This window comes from Pelmatolapia mariae, linkage group LG10_11 (genome assembly GCF_036321145.2).
Source record: "Pelmatolapia mariae isolate MD_Pm_ZW linkage group LG10_11, Pm_UMD_F_2, whole genome shotgun sequence".
NCBI classification, from domain to species: domain Eukaryota; kingdom Metazoa; phylum Chordata; class Actinopteri; order Cichliformes; family Cichlidae; genus Pelmatolapia; species Pelmatolapia mariae.
The window spans coordinates 63,841,971-63,865,867 of record NC_086236.1 but is presented as its reverse complement, the minus strand read 5'-3'; the positions used below and the strand labels follow the sequence as shown (position 1 = coordinate 63,865,867).

The 23,897-nt window shown below is 38.5% G+C and overlaps 1 protein-coding gene across 1 annotated transcript in view; it reads left to right on the top strand.

Moving 5' to 3' along the window:
* The window catches only part of myom3 (myomesin 3), a 60,319-nt gene that overhangs the window by 22,426 nt on the left and 13,996 nt on the right, over positions 1-23,897 (top strand). The window contains exons 9-18 of the mRNA XM_063484877.1: positions 714-913; positions 3,042-3,095; positions 6,365-6,492; positions 10,165-10,357; positions 12,715-12,889; positions 13,554-13,675; positions 15,624-15,811; positions 19,622-19,748; positions 21,730-21,911; positions 22,134-22,248. Of these exons, the coding sequence (XP_063340947.1) occupies positions 714-913; positions 3,042-3,095; positions 6,365-6,492; positions 10,165-10,357; positions 12,715-12,889; positions 13,554-13,675; positions 15,624-15,811; positions 19,622-19,748; positions 21,730-21,911; positions 22,134-22,248 (1,484 nt within the window). The remainder of the gene's footprint in view (positions 1-713; positions 914-3,041; positions 3,096-6,364; positions 6,493-10,164; positions 10,358-12,714; positions 12,890-13,553; positions 13,676-15,623; positions 15,812-19,621; positions 19,749-21,729; positions 21,912-22,133; positions 22,249-23,897) is intronic.

Genomic DNA, 23,897 nt, shown 5'->3' with positions numbered 1-23,897 from the left:
CTGTACTGCAAGTCAACATGTGACCAATAGTAAGCCTATAATGCTAACCTTTCTGTGTGCTTCTGCTGCTGAGGAATTTGAATTGGACATATTCATTTGGCAGAGCCCTAATGAGATGGATGGTATACATGGTAATTATCAACCCTCAACTGTGTGTTAACAGCACACTCAAAGACTCTCTGAGGAGAACAGCTGCTGGAGCTATCACCAAAATCAATCAGTCAGGATCACCTGAACACGTGTGCTCATATATTTGCATTTCTGCATTTCATGTTCATTTGTGTATTTTCTTCTTTAGTCACAACACACAGTTCTAAACGCTACTGGTTACTGAACAACGAAACAAAGTGTAAGATACTTCCCAGTTCCCTAGCAACCCCCCCGTCTGGTTAGAAAAGTGGCAACAGTTTGTCATTGATGTTGTACAATTTGAGCCTGGACTTGTACTTAAAAAACATTTTTGTTCTGTTTTTGGAGCCCTGTTATTTTCACAATGCTCTCTGGTCACAATTATACTCTTTTGTGGCGTACGTACTGGCTGTTATGTGGGATAAAGTGTTTCAGAATTGGTGTTATAATATTGTACCCCGCAGACTGCACCTAGTGTTGTTCAAACACAATGGGTTAGTTCTTTGTTTTCCTTGTACATTTTTTTTTCTTTATTACTGTATTTTCAGGACTGACTTCTCCCTCGCACCTTGTCTCCTTTTCAGATGTGACCTCGGCCAGGGTGAGTGGGTGCGCTGCAATGTGGATATTCAAAAGATGTGCCATTACCCAGTGTTCGGGCTGAAGGAAGGAACTCTGTACCAGTTCAGAGTATGTAGTGTGAACCAGGCCGGTGCAGGGCGCCCCTCCAAAGCCACGAAGCCCATCCTCACTGCAGACCCCCTGGAACACACCAGGACTATGGGTAACACATTAAACAATCAACACTGACATATAAAAAGCTGTAAAATGTAAATCCACTGTTAATGTTGCTGATTTTTCTTGCATCATCTAATTTATTTTTGGAGTGAAATTTAAACCTGACCAGCAGAATATTGATATTTGTACATCAAACCTTACGAGTTTTGTCTTTTTGGTATCTGATATCATAAATAATGCCAAAGTATGCACAGAAATATGCATGAGTGCATTAGTGGAGGAACTTTCTCCAATCAATTAGCAAGTGGATAAAACACTTTTCTAAAATTCCTTAAATTACTGAATCAGGCTTTGCGATGCAGTTGTATTTATTCCTTTATCATAATTAATTAATTGTTTGAGTTCATAAAAGAAGATGAATAAATAAAGAAATGTTCCCAGTCTCTAAGATGTCATTTTCTCTCTTGGGTAGCCTTGATGATGTAAGATCACAGGCACCAAAACTGTCCTATCAGTTAGCTGTCAGGTTCATGTACTTCATGTGGTTTGTAAAAATGGGGGAACTTGCATGACACATCAAAGTGTTTTTCTGTGGTAGAACTTTTGGATGTCTGACAAAAGATGCATAAAGATGCTTTTCTGGCTCTAGAGAAAGTTGGTCTACTTTGAAAACCAAAAATTTAAGATTATAGAGTCAGTAGGAAGAAGAATTTCTTCTCATACCTTGATATTTTCATCTGGACTTTACTGACTTAAATCTCTGACTAAACTGTTGGCTTTCAAGCTGCATTGTGGGTAAGAGATGAAAACATGACGTGTGCCAGAGTGAAAAGGTGCCAGTGTATCATTATTTCCTTCATTCAGACTAATGTTAGGTCACCTTTATTTATATAGTACATTTCAAACAAGAGCTGTTGACCCATAGCTGCACATGAACAGACTCCATGCTCCTTAGAAAAGATCCTTGAAGTTTCAGCACTTTTCTACATATTTCCATTTTTGGTCTTTTGAGAGCCAGAGTCAAAGAAAGTTTAAATTCCTCCACTAAACATAGCAGACTTTTTCATCAAGCACTGTGGTTTGAAAATGCAGTTGCTCCATAAGTGCTATTGGAGGACAAATGCCTACCAAATCAGCACCATGGGTGGGTTTACCACTGTTATCAAGGGGTACTTTACATAGCTAGCACCCTGCCCCAAGGACAACAACTTAAAATGCCTTTGGATTCAGGTGGATATGGTGGTCTCCAGTGAGTGATTAGAGAAAAAATATGTTCCCTCTCACTTGTAGTTAGTTAGAATGGACCTAATGGCAGAAAAAAGATAGAAATGCAGCTTAATCATTGGGCAATTCTGTCTGAAATCGGGCACAAAATCTTATGCAGCTGTTGGGTTGTTGATCGTAGCATATGATTTACATTATTTTCGAACACATCAAGCCATTGAGCGACCCCTGCGCCTTTTCATGGAAGCATCTGCGTGCACTATGTATCCCCACTTATTTATTCAGGCTTTTCCTTTAATTTGTCACTCATCTGCATCTACAAATGACTACAGAGAGCATCAACAATGTGTTATCAGTTCGTTCCTACTGTTTATTCACCTCATCTGCCTCAGTTGCCATGTTACACCTGCAAGGAAATCAGCACTACCAGAGAGAACAGATGTAGGTGTGCAGATTTAGATCTCACTTTGTAGAGCCGCAGGCTTTTGCAGTTGTTTCTCTGACAGCTTCTTAATTACATTGTGGGGTAGAACACATTATTTCCTAAAAGATTACGTATTTTAAAGCTTTTCTGTTTGGTCAACGGCGTAATGTTGGAATGATGGGAGCAATTAATAAGATGCGATGTGGATCGTGGGGTGTGTGCGTGCCTGTGTGTAACTGGGAGGACAGATGGACTCTGGTCAGATGCTATGGATCATTAAACACAGATGAAGGACAGACAGAAGGCTGACTTGCCTCCGGCCTGCTCTCCATCCTCCCATGTCGGTCTAGCTCACTTCTTTGTGTCTCTCTGAGTCCGACTTTCTTATCAGTGGCTGCTCCTCTAACATTAATACAATAATACTGTTATCGTAAGCTCATATATAACTTCATTACCCTGGTACCACTTTCCTTTCTATCCTCTCTATCTTCAACCTGTATCTGTCTGTTTTGTTCTCCTTTCTCAGTGGTTACAGTGGGCGGAGGAAGGACCATTACTATCACAAAAGATGAACTGGAAGGTGAGAAGCTTTATGTTTATTTCAGTGCATAATTTTGTCAGAAAAACAAGCCACTTGAACATTTTCCCCCTTGATTTAAAACAGCATCCATGTTTTACTGGCACGCATGGTGCCTCCTTTATGTCTGCAGGATCCCTCGGGGTTTGTGGCTTAATGCATCTTCATATTATATTTAACAATGAGCTGCAGTAATTGTATGACTGTAGCAATGAGCATTTGCTCCATTTACAGAACTGAAAAGAATGAACAGTCCCTGGCGGTGTCCTGGTAAATGCACATAATGGCTCGAGCTAGTGTGAATGCCTGTGAAGAGGGCTGATAACCTTGGCAATGTAACCCACGGACAGATAAAAAGGAAAGCGGGAGGAAGAATTTGTGTTTTTGGAGCCACAAAACATGTAGCACAGGGAGTCCATTTATACTCTCTTTATTCTGTTCTCCAGGGGAGGTTTAGAGGAGAAGGAGTGTATACATGTATAACAAAGAAGTGTATGTGTGCAGCTTTTAACAGAAGTCAAATGACATAGCATTGCAACATCCTGAACTTTTAAGATCAGTCTCCATCCAGACTGACTCTGTTGCAGTACACATAACTTCAGATACTCACTTGTCCAGATTGTATGTTGTGTGTAGAATGAAGAATCAGAATATTTGAAAGGTTATATGCTGTAGAGCTGTGGGAGGGTTGGAGAGAAACTAAGCCGAATGAATGTGATGTATGTAGTTTGCTAATGCTGTCTCACTGACCTTTGTTCCTCTAAAATTAAACTTGGATCCCTTTTTTATTATTTATGATCTATAAAAAATTGTGACGTTTGGAGGTTTGACCTTTGTTTGACTTTTGAAGGTGGAGTGCATGGCATGAAAAGTTTGAGAGCCGCTGAATTATGGTCTTTAAGTTCAATGAAAGAGGAACTTTTCTCCCTTATTTTGGCTTGCTAAAAAGGGGAAGCTAGCCTCCAGATTAAAAAAGTGAGCTAAAAAAGTCACAACCAAAACAGGATGTGACTTTTGTAGTTAATAAAAAAGACATCTAACTCCTCCTTATTATTGAGTTTATGGTTTCAAGCTCTAGTTTCAAAGTCTTCTGTAATACATTATGTAAGTTTACATTTAGAGTTGCATTTAAAGTTAAATATGTTGTAGATAAAGTATGCAGTAACAAGCTTAAATAGAGTATTGGAAAACTGGAAACTGAGAGAAACAGCTGGCTTGTTTTTATTAATTTCCACAAAAGCAAAATATAAAAATGACACTGTACTTTTATAAGTGGCTTCATAAGTACTTTGAATCGATCTCGTTGAACTGCCAAGCTTATCTTGGCTTGATCTTGATCTTGGGGACCCTGATTTACAAAATCATCTTGATGTTGTATTCATTATGTTTGAGGCCATAAATTCATCAGCACTGGGCAAAGACTATAGGAGCCCAGGGTTTTAATGACCTCACATGATCACTGAAAAAAAATTAAGGTTAAAGTTGGCATTGGTTTCACTTAGCAGACACAGATATCAGGTTGTAAGTTTTATGAAATTCATTTCAGTTTTATTTAAATAGCGCCAAGTCACAATGGTTACCTCAGAACTTTATATTACAGAGAACCCCCCCCCCAAATGAGCAAGCACTTGGCGACAGTGGGAAGAAAAAACTCAATTTTAAGAGGAAGAAATGTTCACCACAGTTCCCAGACATGTATTGTTGTTCCTTTCCTTTTGTGTACAGTGTACACACCGTATGGGAGAAAACTTCAGTCTGCCATGTTGAATCATTATGTGTAAATAATAAAATGCTAAACACTTATGTTTGACATTTAAAGATGTGCTGCAGTCATCTTCTTTTGAACTGAGGTCAGGTGACTGACTTCACCAATCAGGTGCGTTCCACTTACTGTCCCTAAATGCTCATTTTAGCTGCACATTAAACATAATTTTCCTACTGCTTGGTTGTTTAAAAAAAAACATAGAGCGCATTAAAATGACTATATTGTTTGGCTTCAAACAGAGTTTGATTAAGCACTTTAAGAGCCACAAAAATCAAATCATTTTTCCCTTAAATTAGCATATTCAACAGTCAAACAATACAGCATTGAATAAACAGTTAACTGTTCAAAAGAAATGTAAATGCAAAAACAGTAAAGCTGCAAAGTACATAAACCATTTAGAGACCAAAAAATATTCAATGTGCTTAACATCCCTCTTATGGACAATATTTGATCATTTGATTACCACGCATTGTTGGCTTGTTGTGCAAGCCTGTGCTTTAAAACTCAGTCCTGGAGGCATTGTTATGCTCATTATGAAGCACATGTGTGGGGTTATTAGTGATGGCTTGGCTTTTACTGTGTGTTTGTTTGTTTGTTTGTTTGTTTGTTTGTTTTTTATAGAGCTCTATCAGGGATCTTTGGGTTCTTATAATAAATTTAAAACTGGTATTAATTGTTCTTTGTAGCCTGTTCTTGTCTTTCTGGAGCAACAAATGAAAGAAATGCAAGCATGCATTAAATAGAGGAGGTGAAATATGTTATAATTACTGCCTCATCTACCCGCTGAGAAAACCCGTGCAACCGCCGATGAGCCTGCTTAATAATATCTGTGTTCTCGGTAAACTTTCATTTCTCTTCACATATACCACACAAATATTTGTATGTCTTCACAGTTTCACAGCATTCATTATAAATAGTTGTCCCCTCCCTGAAAATGGGTTTAAGGAGCTTATTGCTTTTGTCTGTCATCAGCAGATTTTACTACATGGCTTTATGTTTTTTTCCGTAACCGCTGCAGCACTACATGAATTTTTTTTTTTAAAGTACAGTGTGTCCTGCTGCTCAGATACTCCTCTGTATACTAACAAAGGTTTGCTGCCTCTACCATCCCTCTCTCTTCACTACTCTTTCAGCTGTGGAGCTCTTCTCTGATCCACACTGCAGCTCTACAAACTCTACAGGGAATACAAACGTGCAGACACAGATGGGACACTTCTGGCTAAACCTGAACACTTCTATTGTCCTTGAATCATTTGGAGTGTCACTGAAAGTGTGCTGACTTAAGCTATTTGACTACATGTTATCTGCTATACTTAGGTATTAGAAAAGGAGGTGAAACTGGGGTAGCCAGGTGCTGTGCACACATTCAGCAGCAAAGCATTTTAAGAGAAAGAGAATCAAACGCAGCTTCTCAGCCAACACTTTTTTGGATTTTCATTCTCATTGACCTTGTTCTAACTTTTGTATTCGTCATCCTCCGCCTCCTACTCCTGTCTTTGCTCTCTAGGTCGAATCAAAGCTCCTTTTCCTCCCACAAATGTCCACGCCTGCGAGGTGAGCGACACCTACGTGGTGCTGAGCTGGACCGAGCCTGAACCCAGAGGCAGGGAGCCGCTCACCTTCTACGTGGAGCGGGTCAGTCACGGCACATAAATATTCATATTACAACAACTCAGAAGACTCTGATTGGCTGCAGGCCTCCCCGAGGGTCTTGGTTAAACTTCTTTCATCTTATGAGCTCATAAGTGAAGTTTTAGTACATCTACTAAAAATCATTTTTAGATCAATCACATCTGAACATAATTTAAACTTGGAGAAAAATCTCCAATCTTTGTAGCAGCCAGTAGAAAATCTCCTCACAGCGACTTGAAACTGGTCACTATAACATATCAGAGGTTTATTATCAAGCTGATTTGTTTTGATCCGCTATTTGAAAAAGTGGCCTGCTCTGGGAGTCACGGTTAATCTGCAATCACGTGATATGTTGTCTGAAGAACTGCAAACTAAAATCGCAATGATAACTGTTCATGCCAGAAGAGGAAAAAAACTGAAAGATTAGGATATCATGATTAGATTTTAGATTTCTAAGATGGCTGGATAATTGAGATATACTTATACAGTTTAATTTACGAATCTGAGAAATGAGACTGATTATCTTCTGTGAAGTTTTACAAATTGGCTTTTATTTCATTTTAAAAAGACCTGCCTCTGAATTAAAAATATATGCATATGTGGGAAATGGACAGCAGTAAAATGTTAAACATTCATTTGAGCCAAAGATCCTTAACTCCATAATTATAGATTTAAAAAAAATGTAATGGGCCTGTGTAAGTTGAAAACCCAGCAGAATTTTCACCAGAGTCTGCAGCTTCTGCACTTTACGAAGCGGTATAGCATGTTTCAGCTAATTGCTTCCATTTTACTGCAGCTTTAGTGTTTTGGTTCAGTCTCGAGTCACATAGCATCATTGTTGCCTGCAGCGTGCATACAGCTGTTTTTAGCAACAATAGACTTGATGTACTTTACCTACTCTGTACCAAACAGAATACAATGATTGCATCTAGCTGGCAACCACAGTATTCAGCAACTTAAAACCTCAGCAGACGGCAGAGAGCAATCCAGACCTGATAGAGCAGTGATTTTTATACTTTCAGGTTTCCAACAAAAGCTTCATGTTGCTCTGTAGATGCTGGATTAATAGTTCCATCTTAAGGAAGCGATGATCCAGAAAACACCCACACTTTTAAGATTTTTGAACAAACACGCACCTACTACGGTAAAAGACATTAAAGAACATCTACATTTAAATTACAATTAGATATAAACTCACCTGGCTACTCTGTTAAGTGAATCTTTTCAACTTCATATATCTAAGTCGATCACATTGCAGCATCTAAATGCATTTAGATGCTCCTAATCACAGAATTGGGAAGAAAAGGAATTTAAGTGACTTTAAACGTGGAATAGTTGTTGCCGCAAGATGGGCTGGTGTAATTATTATAGAAGCTGCAAATCTACTTGGATTTTCACACAAAACCAGCCTAGTTTTTTAAAGAGAATGGTCTGAAAAAAAAAAAAAAGAAAATGTCTAGTAAGTGGCAATTCTCTCTGTGGAAATATCCTGTTGATGCCAGAGGTCAGAAGACATTGGCTGAAGCTCACAGCAAGGCAACAGAAACTCAAATAACCATTCCCTATAACCAAGTTATGCAGAAGAGCTTCTCTGAACAATCAATATGTCAGACCTTGAAGCACACTGGCTACATCAGCAGAAGACCACATGGCGTGGTGCTTCTTAACAGCACATGTCTATCACTCTATGACCACAGTGTACACATTTTCACAATGCTCATGCCATCTAAACTGGGTTCTTTAATATTACAGTGAGTTAAATGGCTGTGCTTTGAATTGTGGTAGATCATGGATGTGTTGCTGATAAACTGCAGCATCTGCGTGATGTTATCACGTCAATATGGATCAAAATCTGTCACAGTATGCAGCAGCACACCATATGAATTTACGAAGAGGACCCAAAATGCAGACACCAGGGAACGTGGAACAAACCTTGAATGTTAACAGAAAGCGAGCCGTTTATTGAGGCTGGTAAAACGTTACAAAACAAAAGGCAGAGGTGAATCTAAACAATAACCCAACACACGACCTGACAATGAATGAACAGAAACACACAGACTAAATACACACAAGGGCGATTAGGGGAAGTGGAAACACATGGGGAAACAGCTGACACTAATCTGACATAACGAGACAAAGGAAGCACACTGACATAGGACACAGTCCTTCAAAATAAAACAGGAAACATGAGACGCAGACATAGCAGTACGAACTTGACTCATAAGACACACAGCATGAAACACATAAAGGGTGAGAGAAACTTAAATACGGGGGTAGAAAAACACAAAGAGAATCTAATAAACAAATGAACTTAGTTAACCTAAAGAACTTAAACATAAACATCAACATCAAAATAAACTAAAACTTAAAACGCTGGTTCAACAGACCCAGGAACGTGACAAAATCTCTGAGGAATCTTTCCAGTACCTTGTTGAATTCGAGTCACAAAGACCTGAGGCACTTCTGAAGGCGAAATGGGCTCCAATCCAAGTTTCTGACAAGTGTATATAATGCTCTCTCTCATATATGAATATTTACAAGTATCCAACTAACCACAGTTGTAATTAGTAATACCTTCACATCCAAGAACACTGATGCAAGAATCAGTGTTCTTGCATCATTACTTCCCCCTTGTTTTGTTTGGGAAGTCCGGATCTGGAACGTGAGTCAAATTAACAGCAGGCTGCTGACAACAGCACTAATTAAACTGACGGAAGGAGAAGAAATACACACCCACATATACTGCGGTGTTGTCAGTGTAACTGAAACTTTAGCATCTTATTAAAAGCAAGCAGACATGCCACATGTTCTGGCATCAGGAGGGTTTTTTTCTTTTTTGCTTGCATGCAGAGATTTTTTCTAGTGATTGGTTGTTGGCTGAATGTGTTATTTAAAAGGCTTTGTTTGGTTTAAAATTAGTCATGCACCTAATCCAGCAACCTTTAAAAAAAAAATCTTTTTTCAGAGGCGTTATCGGTGATGTCAAGAAAGTTTTCTCCAACATATTTGAGTGTGTGGACAGCCCCTGGCCTTTACAATAATAGAAGGCCTACAGGCTCTCTAATATCAGCCCAGGCACTGAACACCTTCTAGCTCCAATAATCAAAAAAACTGCTACAGGAAATAGATCTTTATTGAAGCTTTATAAGTTACTGAGGTAATAAAACTGTCAAATCTGTCAAAGGCATCTGAAATTACTAAAAGTCTACAGCTTCACTTCCTCTTATATAATGAAGAGAACATTCAAATATCATATTCGCCCTTGAGCAAGCACTTTATAATCACTGATCTCTGGGAACATACCTGGTTCTAAACAGAGAGTTGGGAAAAGAAATGATGGCAATACAGAGCAGGACAACAGCTACGTTAATGTAGCCTATAAAGTAGACACTGCATGATGATGGCTAATTGACAAAGATGAAATGAAAAAAATTCAAGATGACAAACTGGCAGTCTACTATTTGCATACCTACCCATCTGTCTTCTTTTTTACTTTATCCTGGCATATTGTTCCTTTTTTCATATTTCTGCCTTTCTAAATCAAAGTATCACTGTCTGTCACTCCAAACTGTGCAGATTGAATCCACCTGCATATTTTAAGGATCCTGAATTATGAAGATGTCCTTGAGATAGACAGCACTTTGGAAATTAACTCTGTGCCTTCTAATTCCCCAGCTGTTTCAGTCCCTGACAGGAAAAAACAGCTGGGAGATGGTGAGTCTGGACATGGTGGTAAACTCTCCCAGGTTCCCAGTATTTGACCTGGTGAAGGGCAAGCAGTACTACTTCAGAGTGCGTTCAGTCAACAAGTATGGTGTCAGTGATCCCTCTGAGCCGAGCACACCGATCACCCTCGGAAAGCCACAAGGTGAGATTAAATATGTTATGTACCGGTAGCCATTTATTACTCTGCCTCTTGTAAAGGTCACTTAGATTTTAAAGAGTGCCGTCATTGTTCAGCATTTCCACACTGAACTGTATTTCTCCTACTCTAGCTGTTCACTCATACAGTAATTTTACAAGAGAAATGATGTGGCTATATTTATCTCGGTTTTCAGTGGTTTAATAGATTATCTGGATTTCTTATTGAGAACAGATCACAGTACAATATTGAGGGCTCGATAGGAATAATTTATCAACCATATAATTATCATTATAAATAAATGACAGTATGAGACGTATCTTATGGGTCTAATAACATTACCATAATACACAAATCCTTGTCTGTGTTGTTAGTTTCTTTGGCCACTGACTTCGCAAGTTGGCACACAGATACTTCTCGGGCCCCTGCTGGTTCTTATCGGTATCTGATGTTATTGCGTGGTCAAGTTGCCTAGCAACCACTTAGCATCAGGATAAAATGAGCCGTTCTGTTTCTAGCACTTAGACTCATTATAAAAGCATTGGATCCTTTTTTATTTCACCACAATAACGTTTAATTTATATCTTTTTTTTTTAGCAATGGGCTAAATTCACATGTTTTTACAGTTTATGGACCAATAACACCTATTGTTTTAATTTTATGACAATAATACCTTCTTTATTGCCACGAAATCTGAAACATACATGCCTACCAATGATCTAAAATGACCTATTTTTAGCATAAAAGCAACATCTACCCTCCTTATTTTTACTTTTGTCAATGTGATTAAATGTATCAGTTCACCAAAACAGCACAAACAAGCCAAACAACAATACTGGAACATGGCCATGCACTACTTTTTTTTTTTTTTAACAAAAAAACCCTAAAATTTGTGCTAGGGTTTTTATTTTCATTCCTTTTCTATTAAAAAAAATCCTTCAGTGCTTGATTCATAGAATTCGTGAAAGTTTCTTGCAAAAAAAAAAAAAAGTTTTCAGTAAGTGGTTCTGAACAACTTTGTATGCTCTAACAAATGTGTTGAGTGCATTTTCTTCCTCTTAAAATATTTAGTCCAGTGGAATGTTCCCAAAATTTGGAGGTACCCCCAGTGGAGGTGTAACAAAGCAAAGCGGTGTTTTTGATAACCTCTAAGGTTTCCCACATATGAAATGGATTATTGTATAAAAAACATTTCATTGCAAAGTGGCAGATGTTTTGGAACAACCCATAAATAAAAAAGTACAAAACATATCCAAGCGAAATAGGAGATGCTCCACGTGAACTTATGTGATTCAATAATGCACGCTCCCAAAATTGACTGTGACAGAGAAAAGGGGTCCTCTACATGTCTGAATAACAAAATGAAAATATCTCGATGCACAACAATAGGTATAATTTTATATTGTACCTATATATGAGTATATGAATATATGATGAGTCTATTCATTTACGTTTTGGCAGTCTTGCCCCAGAAACACCAACCAGGGTTTGCTGGGCAGATATCACTTGTTAAATCCAAGAATATGTGATATGTAACTGTAGCAGTAAAAAGTAATGATATTGTAAGTCCACGTAAAATAATATTTCTCTGCCTTATATATAAGTAGTGTGTTTTCTTTCCTTTTAAGGGTAGATTTTTTTTACAGTTATTGCTATGCACCCTATAGAATCCAGTGTTTTATGTGCAGAAAACTGCCAGTAGTTACTGGGAGAAACAAAAGTCATCTTCCTTTTTTAGTTGCACAATGATTTTTCATTTTCCCAGAAGATTTCATACCCAGTGGCAGAAAGCTGCATGGTGAAAGCAAGATTTAGAACCAGTCTAAACACCAGGGGTGCCAGTATTATATTATGCAACCAGTAGTTAAATTATAATAAGTCCTTCCATCTCCTTCCTCTTATCCAGTTCAGGGTTGTGTGGTAGCTTATCCCAGCTGACATGGGGCAAGAGTCAGGGTACGCTCTCGACAGGTTGGCACTCTATCGGAGAGATAAGGAGAGACAACCATTCATGATCACGCCTTTGGCCAGTGTTAGAATCACCCAGAGAGAGCCCACACAGGCATTTCTAGGACCTGTAGATCAAGTGTAGGTGTGTGTGAGTGCATGTGTGTATGCACAAGACAAACAAGACAGGGAAGCAATGATAAAGTCCTTGAATTATAATGCTACTCTAGATTATTTCAGTATAGAAAACAACAAAGTTACAATCTGCAAGCTCTACTGTGGGCCAACTCCTGAAGAGACTATTGATAGTAAAATAGGTGTATTCTATCTTGTAGTCAGTTTTCCTTTTACCATTTTAAGTTTCATGGTTTTGGTTGATTTTTTTTTTTTTTTGTTTATTATCTGATTCCCACCAGCTGTGCCAGCTCCACCTCACTCTGTCATGGCAATTAGAGACACAGACACCTCTGTGCTGCTGCAGTGGCAAGAGCCCAAAGACAAAAACGGCATCCTGGGATATTATCTGTACTACAGTGAAGCTGGCAAACACAACTGGAAGACAGTTAACAATAAGCCCTTTGCTAAAAACAGGTATGTGGGTAAAATGTTAGTATGAATACAATTAAGTTATAGTGACAGTCAAAATGATCTAATTTCATAGACCATTTCCAGATAATTGTAAGTGATATGCATGATAAATAAAGGTTATTATAGTTAACAAAAACTAATATTAAAACTAACACTCGGTATGAAAAAGAAATTGAATTAAATTAAAATTAAAATAAAACTTTTTTAAAGTGTAAACAGATGCGTTTCCTTATTTTAGCAGAAAAACTTAAAATAATATCAAAAACTGGGAAGATTTCTTTAGTTTTAGTTTTAGTATCGGTAAAATTTGTTATCACAGCTTGTCTATAATTGTCTGGTGAGTCTTTGATGGGAATGTTTAATGAGGCTTTAGACACCTAAGAGACTGCTTTCAAAAAGTTCGTTCTTTTCATTTTATACCTATAGCAATTTTCCTAAATCCTGCCTCTGGCCCACCTGACATTGAAATTTAAAAACACTAAAACTACACTGAAATTAAACTACCGTACAACTAAACGTTTTCAAACTACAAAAGCTAAACTGAAATTGGCAAATCAACTCTGGAAATGAACTGAATTTAAAACATAAAGTCAAAAAGAAATAGAAATGAAAATCATAGAAAATGCAGAACTACAATATATGTGATTTGAACATAATCTCTCCTCAGGTTTACAGTCCATGGCCTCAAGACTTGGAAGGACTACGTGTTTAGAGTAAAGTGTGTGAGCCGAGCAGGAAACAGCAGCTATTCAGACGAGTCTCAACCCATCATGGTCAAATCAGCCATTTGTAAGCATGCCTGCCAGACAAAAACATAAAATACTAAATATTTTGTAATTCTGTTATTGAGCATCTAACTCAGCACATACACTATATTATAATATTTAAATGGCAGTGAGTGCTGAGTATGTTCAGGGGTTTCTTTGGTATACAGTTGTGGTATGCATATGCTAATCATAGGCATGAATGTCATAATAATTTGGAGATTTTAATGATTTATTTTAAAAGATAACTATCAACAGCCCTCTGATATAATTCAACCTGGATATATGACCACTCTTCTTGGCAGAATTGGTAGAGCTTAAATTGGTTGGCTTCTTGGCTTTTAAGTGGAGTTCACAAATTTTTAATAGGGTTGAGGCCAGGGCTTTGAGAAGGCCATTAGAGAAGTGTAAAGTTAGCCTAAGGGCAGCTACACATTTCAGTTGATCTTCAAGGTGTTGATTTTAGAGTAGGGGTTTCTGTCTTAGTCAACATCCTCTCAGTCCATGGCGATGTAAACCTCCAGCAGTGCCAGCTCCAGTGGCTTGAGACTCAGTAGTTCCTGGGTTGTCTTGAACATCCAAATCAGTTTCCTGTCATCTGAAGGTGACCGTTTGAGTCTTCTTCCAAGCAAAGTGATGATTCATCCAAATGAGTTGTACTTGCGTACAGTTGTTTTTACTGATAATCTTAGAATCTGTTGCAGTTGTTTACAAATGGCTCCTTCACAACTTGTTTAAATCTGCAATTCTGCTTAGATCTTCACTGAAATCCTCAGACTTTCCCATGGATCTGATCGGTCAATCGAATAAGTGCCGTCTAATAAATTGTTTTCAATGCTTGAAAAGGCAAACTGCCAGCTGAAGTCAATCAAGATCACTAACGAGAAGTTAATCGGCCTTGGTATTGTCATGTAAAAAGACACTGTAGAACCTTCATCACCACTTATTAAATGATTTAAGTGAATGTATGTATATTTTTCAGCCTCTACGTATAATTTTGACCATGTGTGGATTATAGAAAACCCAAAACAAATTCAAACTTTTGCCCTCAGTTATTAAAGTTGTACACTGTGAAAACACTCCACTCTGGATTTCTTTGACCTGGTCAATCATTAAAACCCCCAAATTATCATGACATTCATGCCCATAATGTGTGTTTGTAAACTTCTCATCACAGTTTAATAATTTTTTTTTTGCTTTTTCTCAGCTTTCACTCAGTCTTGGTAGAATGCGTTTTTGTTTTTCACACTGGTAGTTTTCATTTGCAGCCTCACGAGTCCTCCCCATTAATGAATATGCATTGTAAAGCAGGACAATGAAAGGCTTCTAACATTCACCCTACATTTGTTATTTGATGTCCTCCACATAGTTGCAGCATTTTAGGTAGCGCACAATAATTTTTAGAAAATATTTAACAAAGAAGGCAGAGAAATAAAAGCTTGCATTAATATAGCACATCACTGTTCACTGCTCTTGTTATCATGTCTGACGGAAATTGTGATCCTGTCACATAACAGTCTATATGTTTTGTCAAGTAAGCTCTACCAAATGACTAATCCGGTAGAGACTGACTATACATGAAAAGCCACTGACCCTTCTTGCAGTCTCAGATAATATGCTTTCTGCAGCCTGCAGTATAGTAGAGTTGTGACTCATTTCGCTTGGCACTCACTGTCAGAATAATCTCACATCTATTCTGCTACTCTACCATTACCTGTGGGATAATAGCTTGAATCCAATTCTTTGTGAGGAATGCATTTTTGTCAAATAGAATATGAGGTGAATATTTATTTCGTTATCATTGGCGAAAGTCTAATGTAGGCCTAGAGTTGTGAGTTTGAAAATTTGGACAGAAGCTGTTGTTGGCCAGAGAGTTATTGGCATTTTTTGGTCTATTTAGCAAGAAGGCGTGCCTGCTGAGACTTTCTCATTTATATGTGTTTTTTTTTCCCCAATTCCTTCTGCTTGTCCAGATGTTCCTTCTGCTCCCTCTGCCATCGTCCTTCTGCTATGCACTGGGTCAGAGATGGTTTTGGGCTGGAGGGCTCCGTTCTCTGACGGGGGAAGCCCTGTACGTGGCTACTATCTGGACCAGAAGGAAAAGGGCATGGAAATATGGAGAGAGGTCAACGTCAAACCTGTCAAAGAGCGCCAGTTCAAGGTGGGTAGTACTGAAAGTTTTGGACCATTTCTCTGAAATTTAAGTGCTGACTTAGGTGATGGTCTGGTTACAGTTACAGACACAGGCACAGTTTTGGGATTTCAGTGAAATGTCTGCTGTCAACCAGACTGGCACAAAAAGCAGAGAAGACTTTGCAATGCAGTTTTTAACGAGACCATTTTTCTCCATTTAAAATGATAAAGTAACATTAGAAATTCTTTATTTAACCCATTTTGGGAAATTCCTATGTCACAGGAGAATATAGTAGTAGTAGTAATATTATTATTATTATTATTATTATTATATAATATAATAATAATAATAATAATAATAATGTAAAAAAAAAATTAAGAATATATGGACTGGTTCTTGTATAGCACTTTTCTACTCTACCCATTCATCTAAACATTTTATTCCACACTTAGATGGATGCGTCCGAGTGCAACTTGGGGTTAGTATATTGCTCAAGGATAGTTGGCATATAGACTGGAGCAGCCAGGGATCAAACTAGCAACCTTCCAACGCATAGACGACCTGCGCTACCTGTTGAGCTACAGCTACCCTGACAAAGTAGCAATGTCAATACTTTTTGTAAATGAAAGGAAAAATGATTACGTGCCAGACAGATATGTTGGATTGTAGAGTGTTATTGCATTTGCTTATCATCGTGGCAGCTAAGCTGAATCAGTCTGTTAGGTAAGGGGTGCGGCTGCTGCCTGTCCAGCAAGTGCTGTGGAGGGTGGTCAGCACTATCCATGATGGAGAGCAGTTTGTTCAGTGAGCTCGTCACCACCACAGCCTTAAAAGTGTCCAGTTTACAGCCAGTCACAGAGTCGGTCTTCCTGATCAGTTTAGTCAGTCTGTTGTTGTCACCAGCTTTGATGATGCTTCTCTAGCAGACCACAGTTAAGCAGACTGCACTTTCCACAGCTGACTGATCTCCAATATTTTGCTGCACATGTTGAAGGATCTCAGCTTCCTCAGGAAATAGAGCTCATCCCCTTTTTATAGTCAATCTCTGTGTACAGTTGTAATTTTTTTAATTAGAAAAATGTCAAACTGTTTGGATGGATTGCTTTTAAAAATGTCAAGACATCAGCATCCTCTTTAGCATGCGGCACGATTTAGCACCAAGATCGGGTCAACACCTATTCCAGACTTGTCTGTGCTAATTAGCAGCTAAGACAGTAAGCCTAGAGCCTTAAGGTAGAATGCTAACATGGTAAAACTTATACCTGCATAACAACAGCAGGCCGGCATTGTTTTCATTGTTATTATTATTATATATTCATACAGTCATCAAACATTGTACAGTTAGTATGGACAGCATAAACAATACAAAAGTGCTAGCGTTATGCAGTGTTTCCTTATGTCAGCAGAAAACATGTTTGCATGTTTTCCACTTACTGACAGCAGCAGAAAAACAAAAAACATGCTGTTATACTTTTGATGACAATAATAAAAAAAGAATAAGTGCACAGAGAGATTTCTAGTCACTTGCTAGTCCTTGCATTAAGGACTTTTATAACAATGACAATAATAAAAGTTATTTCTGGAATTTGCAGTTGCCTCTAAATAATGGCAATAACGGCCAAAGCTCCCTCATCCGCACTGGCTGTGTCACTAGGCAACAAGCAGTGTCCATGGAGACCCAGAGGAAAGTTAAATCTTTAACCTGTCTCAGAGAGATTACAGGTGCTCTGTAATTAGACATTGTGCAAATGTGTTATGTGTGAGTGGCTGTTTTTAGCTCCTGGGAAAAACAAAGACAAAGCCAATTAGAACGAAAATGACTGTGCCACCATAAATCAAGATTAGCCCCGCGTGTTGCAAAGTGCAGACTTTTGAGGATTGGAGACCCCTTTTGCTGAAGAAGAAACCCTGTGATGAGAACACGCAGCGCCCCCTTTTGGACTAAACAAGCCTTTTCAACATTACATCTTCAAGAAGCACAGAATCGGCGTGAGCCTTCATTTGAATCAAGTTGCTGGCTTCCTGGATGCAAATTAGAGTCATTAGAACATCGATTGTGCTGCAATTTTGAGCTCAGTGCTGCTTTTCTGTCTGGAGCTGTGCTCATGATTTTGGTTTGGAAGCTTCTTTGCTTTAGCTGTCACAAAGGACCATCAGGAGCCCATTTTAGAAGACAAAAACAGACTTTAACCTCCTGTTTTTCTCTCACTTAACTAAAACGAGTACACAGATTGCTCACTTAAGTAGAAGTATCAATAAAATACTGTACAACTACTGTAACAAGTGAAAGTAATTCATATAAAATCCTACTTACAGTACAGAAGTATTATCATATGCATATACTTACAAGTTAATAAAAGATAAAAATCACTTTTTTTCCAGAGCAGATGCTACTTTGAGTGACACATTAACACTGCTTTGTTAAGTCTGATGCATAAATGCATATTAATTAATATTTTGCTGTAGCTTGCTTGTTATAAAGTATAAATCAACTTATATTAACAGGCTTCTCTGTGAGCCTCAAATTGATATTTAAATGTAACCATCAAAACTGTCTAGACTGCTTTTTAAGATAAAATGATAAAAATCTGAAACAGTTTTTTATGATTCCTTTTTTAATGAAATATCTTTCCTAACCTGCAAAATAACAAAAAAAAAACTTCAGATGAATACAGTGGAATAGAAAATATGATATTTTACTTCTAAAATGTAGAGAAGCTGCAAAAGAAAAAATATGGATACATTCAAGTCTAGGTGAAGTACAGGTCATGTTTTCAGCCTTTCATCGGCCAACCTTGCAGATGTTTCGCTGATAAAACTCTCTATAAAAAAGGTGACCCACTGGAGGATGGAAAATAGTTCTTTAATAATCACATGCATCCTGTTTGCCATCTAGTGGATGAAATTTGCAGTCATTACTTGGGATGGGCTTTATCTCAGTCTAATACCATGATTGTTGCTCCACCTAAGTGTGGTTAGAGGGGGATCGTTAGTTAATAAAGGGACTTGCAGACTGTTGCAGGCTGGATTGTCCAGAGAGCATTCTGGCCATGAGCACAGGGCCCATGCACCATCGTGCCCAGGGGTCTGTAACTTGATGGTAGCAGGTGTCAGGTGGCGTATTTTAGATACAGTGAAGAAAGCTCTCCGTGGTTGTGTCAATTGGTGCTGGTGGAGAGCTGAAAGTAGAAGCAGAGGTTCACAAGTGTTCACAGCGCCGATAAGGGCCTTAAAGTCTAAGTGGCTGTGAATAGAAAGATCAATGAGCCGATCAATAAGGCTGATTCGCCTGTCTTTCCAAAGCAGAAGTGTCTGGGGACAGGCTGCAGAAAAATGCTGTGGCAGCATCTCCAGAGAAAATATGTCGTAAAATGCCTTCCTGAGTCAAGAGGGCTTTAACTGTTCAAGGAGGGAGCGTTTTGTCCCTGCTTGATGGGACATCATATCCATGTTTTCAAGTACTTGGTTTTGATTTATATGAATAAAAGCTTTAATCACTATTTGTGCCAGATAAATAACACTACACTGATGTTCTTAGAAACAGTATTAAAATAATTTAGAAAATTAATTTAAGGAAAACAAAAACAAATACAGGCTATAGAATGGAAATACTCAAGTAATATGCCAATAATAAATTATGTATTCACCAGTTTCATGACCAGGGAACAGCTTTGCTTTAATAATTGGGAAGATCTGAGTAATATTACAACTTAGTATTACAATAAGGTGCCATAAACAAATAGCGATATTTAATATCTGGGGGGGGGGGGGGTTTAATCACTCTATTACCCCAAGACACAGGTGTATTGTAAAGTGTATTGTAAAATGTTTCTGCAGGTTTGCAACCTGACAAGCGGACATTTCTACCAATTCCGTGTGTTTGCTGCCAACGTGGTCGGCATCGGGAAACCGTCTGAACCCAGTGAAGCTTTCCAATGTGAGAAGTGGACGATGCCAGAGCCAGGTGAAATTAAATTTCCGTTATGCATGCTTTACTTTTAAAGTACTTAAATGTTTAAATCATCAGTTCTGCACTTTGTTTTGCTTATCGCTGGTTTATTTATGTGAGCAACCCTTTCATGCATGAATTAGCCCATTGAACAATACACCCCTAACTTAATTAAAGACCCTAAACACTTCTTCCATCACAACACATATAGTTAGTGGCCCTTTTTCATATAATCCATTTATATTGGGGTACAGTGCAAAGGTTGACCATAAATTATTTTTGAAGTGGAAATTAACTGTAGAGACCCATTTCATGTTTTTCAGCAGTCTGTAAACATGTTGATTTTATCTCTGAAGTCAGGCATCTCAACATGGGAGTCAATGGGGACTGAGTCACTTTTGAATCCATTAGTAGAACTGCAGCTATTAGAAGCTGGAAAACTGTTTTTTGGACCTGTCTTTGTTATTAATAAAAATATATTCTTTATTTATTTTAAAGAGGATCCAGCTTACTGAAATAAATAACTCTGTTTATATGAAAATGTTAACAAAAGCTTTTGATCAGTGCTCAAATCTATGTTCACTTTCCACAATGTAATTTGCATGTTGCACTGTAACTGTAAGAACTTAAATATTAAAAGTTGTCTGTTACATTTATACACAAAACTGTTTTATCCCCTGAGCTATGTGCCTCCATCAGTACCCTCCTGGCATTCAGTTTCCTCTGTTTGTTGACCCTGGCTCCTGTGACCATCTGAGACCATCCATCAACTTGAGGGCCCATTTATATAAATCAGTGGAAGTGTGTGTGGTCACCTCACATACATACATATTTTGGTTCCAGAATAAAATGTGCTTATTTGCATATTGAGCCATTAAAGCGCAGAATAATAGCAGAGGTCAGTGGTCAAGTGAAAACACAGTATCTACAAAAACGGTTGGACATAGTTAGTGGAATTCATTATGTGTTTATCATCTGTGGCTTGTGCTCAAATATTGCTATGGATGGTTGTTGGTATCCCAAAGCAAGACACTGAAAACACTACAGAAAAAGTAGGAAAAAGTCACTGAAGCAATAAATGACTAGTGATGGAAATAATGTAGTATCTATATTTTTGTTAAATGAAACCAGTTAAAGTTTTAGCTTTATATTTTGACTCATTGTTAATGCAGTAACAATAAATAATAATTTTGTTGTTTTCTTACTTTTGATTGACGTTAGACTGATGTGTCACCCACAGGCCTATTTAAAGCTGATGGTAGACTCTACCATCAGCTTTGCATGATTCAAAATAACACTTATCTTGTACTTGATGCTGCCTCTCAGTTTATCCTCCATCTGAAACAGGCCAACTCAGCTTCCTTTCAGTCTTGTGATTGGCTGCCCCTTCCAAATAAAATCCTTGGACATTTGACAGCTGTGGTGCGTGCAGGCCTGAAATGATTATTCTCAATGCAATAAAACAATTCCAAGAGTAGAAAATGTTTTTAGAGCAATCTGAAGCCTGTTGTCTACACTTAATGCAGAGGAGATGCATTTTCAGCCCTGAGCAGTGTCTCCAGGCATTCCCTTTAGGTTACCCAGAGTCCAGAGTCGAGGCTCAGTAGATATCCCAGCCATTCTGACTCTGCTCATATCAGCTTTGTGTGCCATTAATATTGAAAATGGAAAAAGGCTCTCTCAAATGTGCCACTTTTAAAGTGCAGCTCGTTAATCTTGGCAAATGGGCTTTCCTCTGTGCCATTAATGATTTAAAAGTGACCCAAAATCATTAAGCAAATTAGCTACCACATTCTGGGATGAAGTCAGTCGGGGTAGATTAAGGAAAGTCATTGTACTCATTTTGACTTTATTGTTATTTATAGTTTGCTCTGTAATGACTTTCCACTGTGACAAAGACATGCTGTTTTTGTGTTTGTGCACTTTTACCGAACTTTTCTGGCCTCACATTGTTGCCCTGCGTTCAAAGTCCATGATCTGTTCTCCTCTTTCTCAGGCTGCCCCTACGACCTGGAGATCAGGGAGGTGAGAAACGGCTCCCTGGTGCTCTTATGGGCTGCTCCACTGTATGAAGGACGAAGCCCCGTCACTGGCTATTTGCTCGAAATCAGCCAGGGTGACCAATCAGAGAACTGGACTGCTCTGAGTGAAAAAACAATTTCTGACACGCATTACAAGGTGAGCGAAGTATAAGCATGTTCAAAATTTAATCAGGTGACAGGGCAAACGATGACGGTGTGGTTTAGACTATGACTGGATTGTTATCAGTGTAAAAATGATCTCTGACCTCCATACCAGAATTTCATTACTTTGTGAGTCTGAGGGTAAAAATGTTTAAATGATTGTGATGAATTATGACAGTGACTGTTAAATATTTGATGTGTTTCTAATGGCATCCAGGTGTCGGGACTTCAGGTGGGTGAGACCTATCGTTTCCGTGTGTCGGCTATCAATGAGGCTGGCGTGGGTCATGCCTCTCTGCCCTCTGAGCCGGTGATAGCTCAGACACAACCAGGTAAGCTATCCGGCTTCTAGACAAACTATACAAATTAAAATTCCTATGTGTATGTAATAATAGGAAAACTGCACACTCGTTTGTTGTTTTTGTTGAGTTTTTAAAAAGAAACAAAAGGTTATATGCATTAAATGAGAAGACTAAAGAAGATCTTAGCAAAGATCTCAAATTTGTCTGTCAGATATGAAGGAGGAGTCAGGAGATGGTTTACCCAGCTTAGCATAAACACAGGAAACAGGAACAGCTTTAGCTCTGTACAACAAAGCAAATAAGTGGATTTCCTAAAAATAAATAAATAAAAAATAAATTTTATTTTCATTTTATATCCAGCAAAACATGCAGTACTTTACACAGACTCAGAGTTCCTTGTAATTTGTTTAAGTAGTCTTGAGCTGTAGCTCTCCAGGCTTTGTGGAAGGACAGTATATGACAATTATGTCCATAAAAAAATTAGAAAAGTCCAGCAAAAACCTGACACAAGGCCAGAGAGATGGATCCACCCTTTCATTTGATGCTTAAACCGTTTCAGAAATTACTCCATGAAAGTGTGGCTGTCAAGAACTCATTTTTAAAGACAGAAAACAGGGAGAAAAGACTGAGACGTGCCAAGAGCTTGTCAAATTTGATGTGATTATGATTCACATCACGCCAGATTTTGATCCACTAAAATGATAGATTTTGATGGATTTTAGTGGTAAGCTACTTTCAGCTGCACTCTTATGCTCATGGGGTTGCCACAGCAAGTAGCTAAACATATTTGCCGTACATTTTGGGAGGAACACCCTTCAACTGGTGCGGGAGTATGAAAGGGAATCAAGAAAACTAGCGGATTATAGGAACCATCTCCGTTTCAACCTGAGATGCAGACAAAGCAGAGTTGTTCCTAAGAGCCTGCGCCTTGGATCCACTGTCAGGGGACACAGAGCAGACTTGATTCTACAGAGAGCACAAAATCACCTTCTAAGTGAAAGGATAAGACAGGTCCATTTCACTATAGATGCCCTCCAGATCAAGATCAGCCAGACTCTGCAGGAACTGGAAACCCTTCTACCCTCTCCAATCCTAGAAGAGGTTTACAAGTTTGTGGACAAGGCTCAGCGGGCCCAACACTCTAAAGGAAAAGAAAGACAATGCAGGAAATTCCACACCTTGCTTTCAAAAACACTCACTCCTCAGTCTGAATCTACACAACTCAGAGAAGAACATACACCTGAGGACAGTCAGGAAAAATGGGTGAAGAACTTTTCAGACCGGAAGCTCACTGAACCTGAAAAGAACGTATTAGCCAAAGGACTCAATTTTGCCATTGCTCCGCAACAGTTGCCCATAGTGGACCTCATCACGAGGATGCCAATGTTCACATTTTGGACAGAGAGGACAGATGGTTTGAAAGAGGAGTGAAAGAGGCCATCTATGTCCACTGTGAGCGACCATCTTTGAACAGAGGCGTGGTTTACGACACCAATTGTCTGCCATCTATAATCCAGTTTTGAGATCCCTTCCCAGACGCCTTAATGCCCACTCACATTCTGGGCCATCTGACCTCAGGAATTCACATGATAGGGTGGGGCCAGGTTTAACAATGAGCTCACCCGAAACCCTGGCTGATTAGGTCCCACACCCGCTTTCACACCTTGGCTCATGTGATT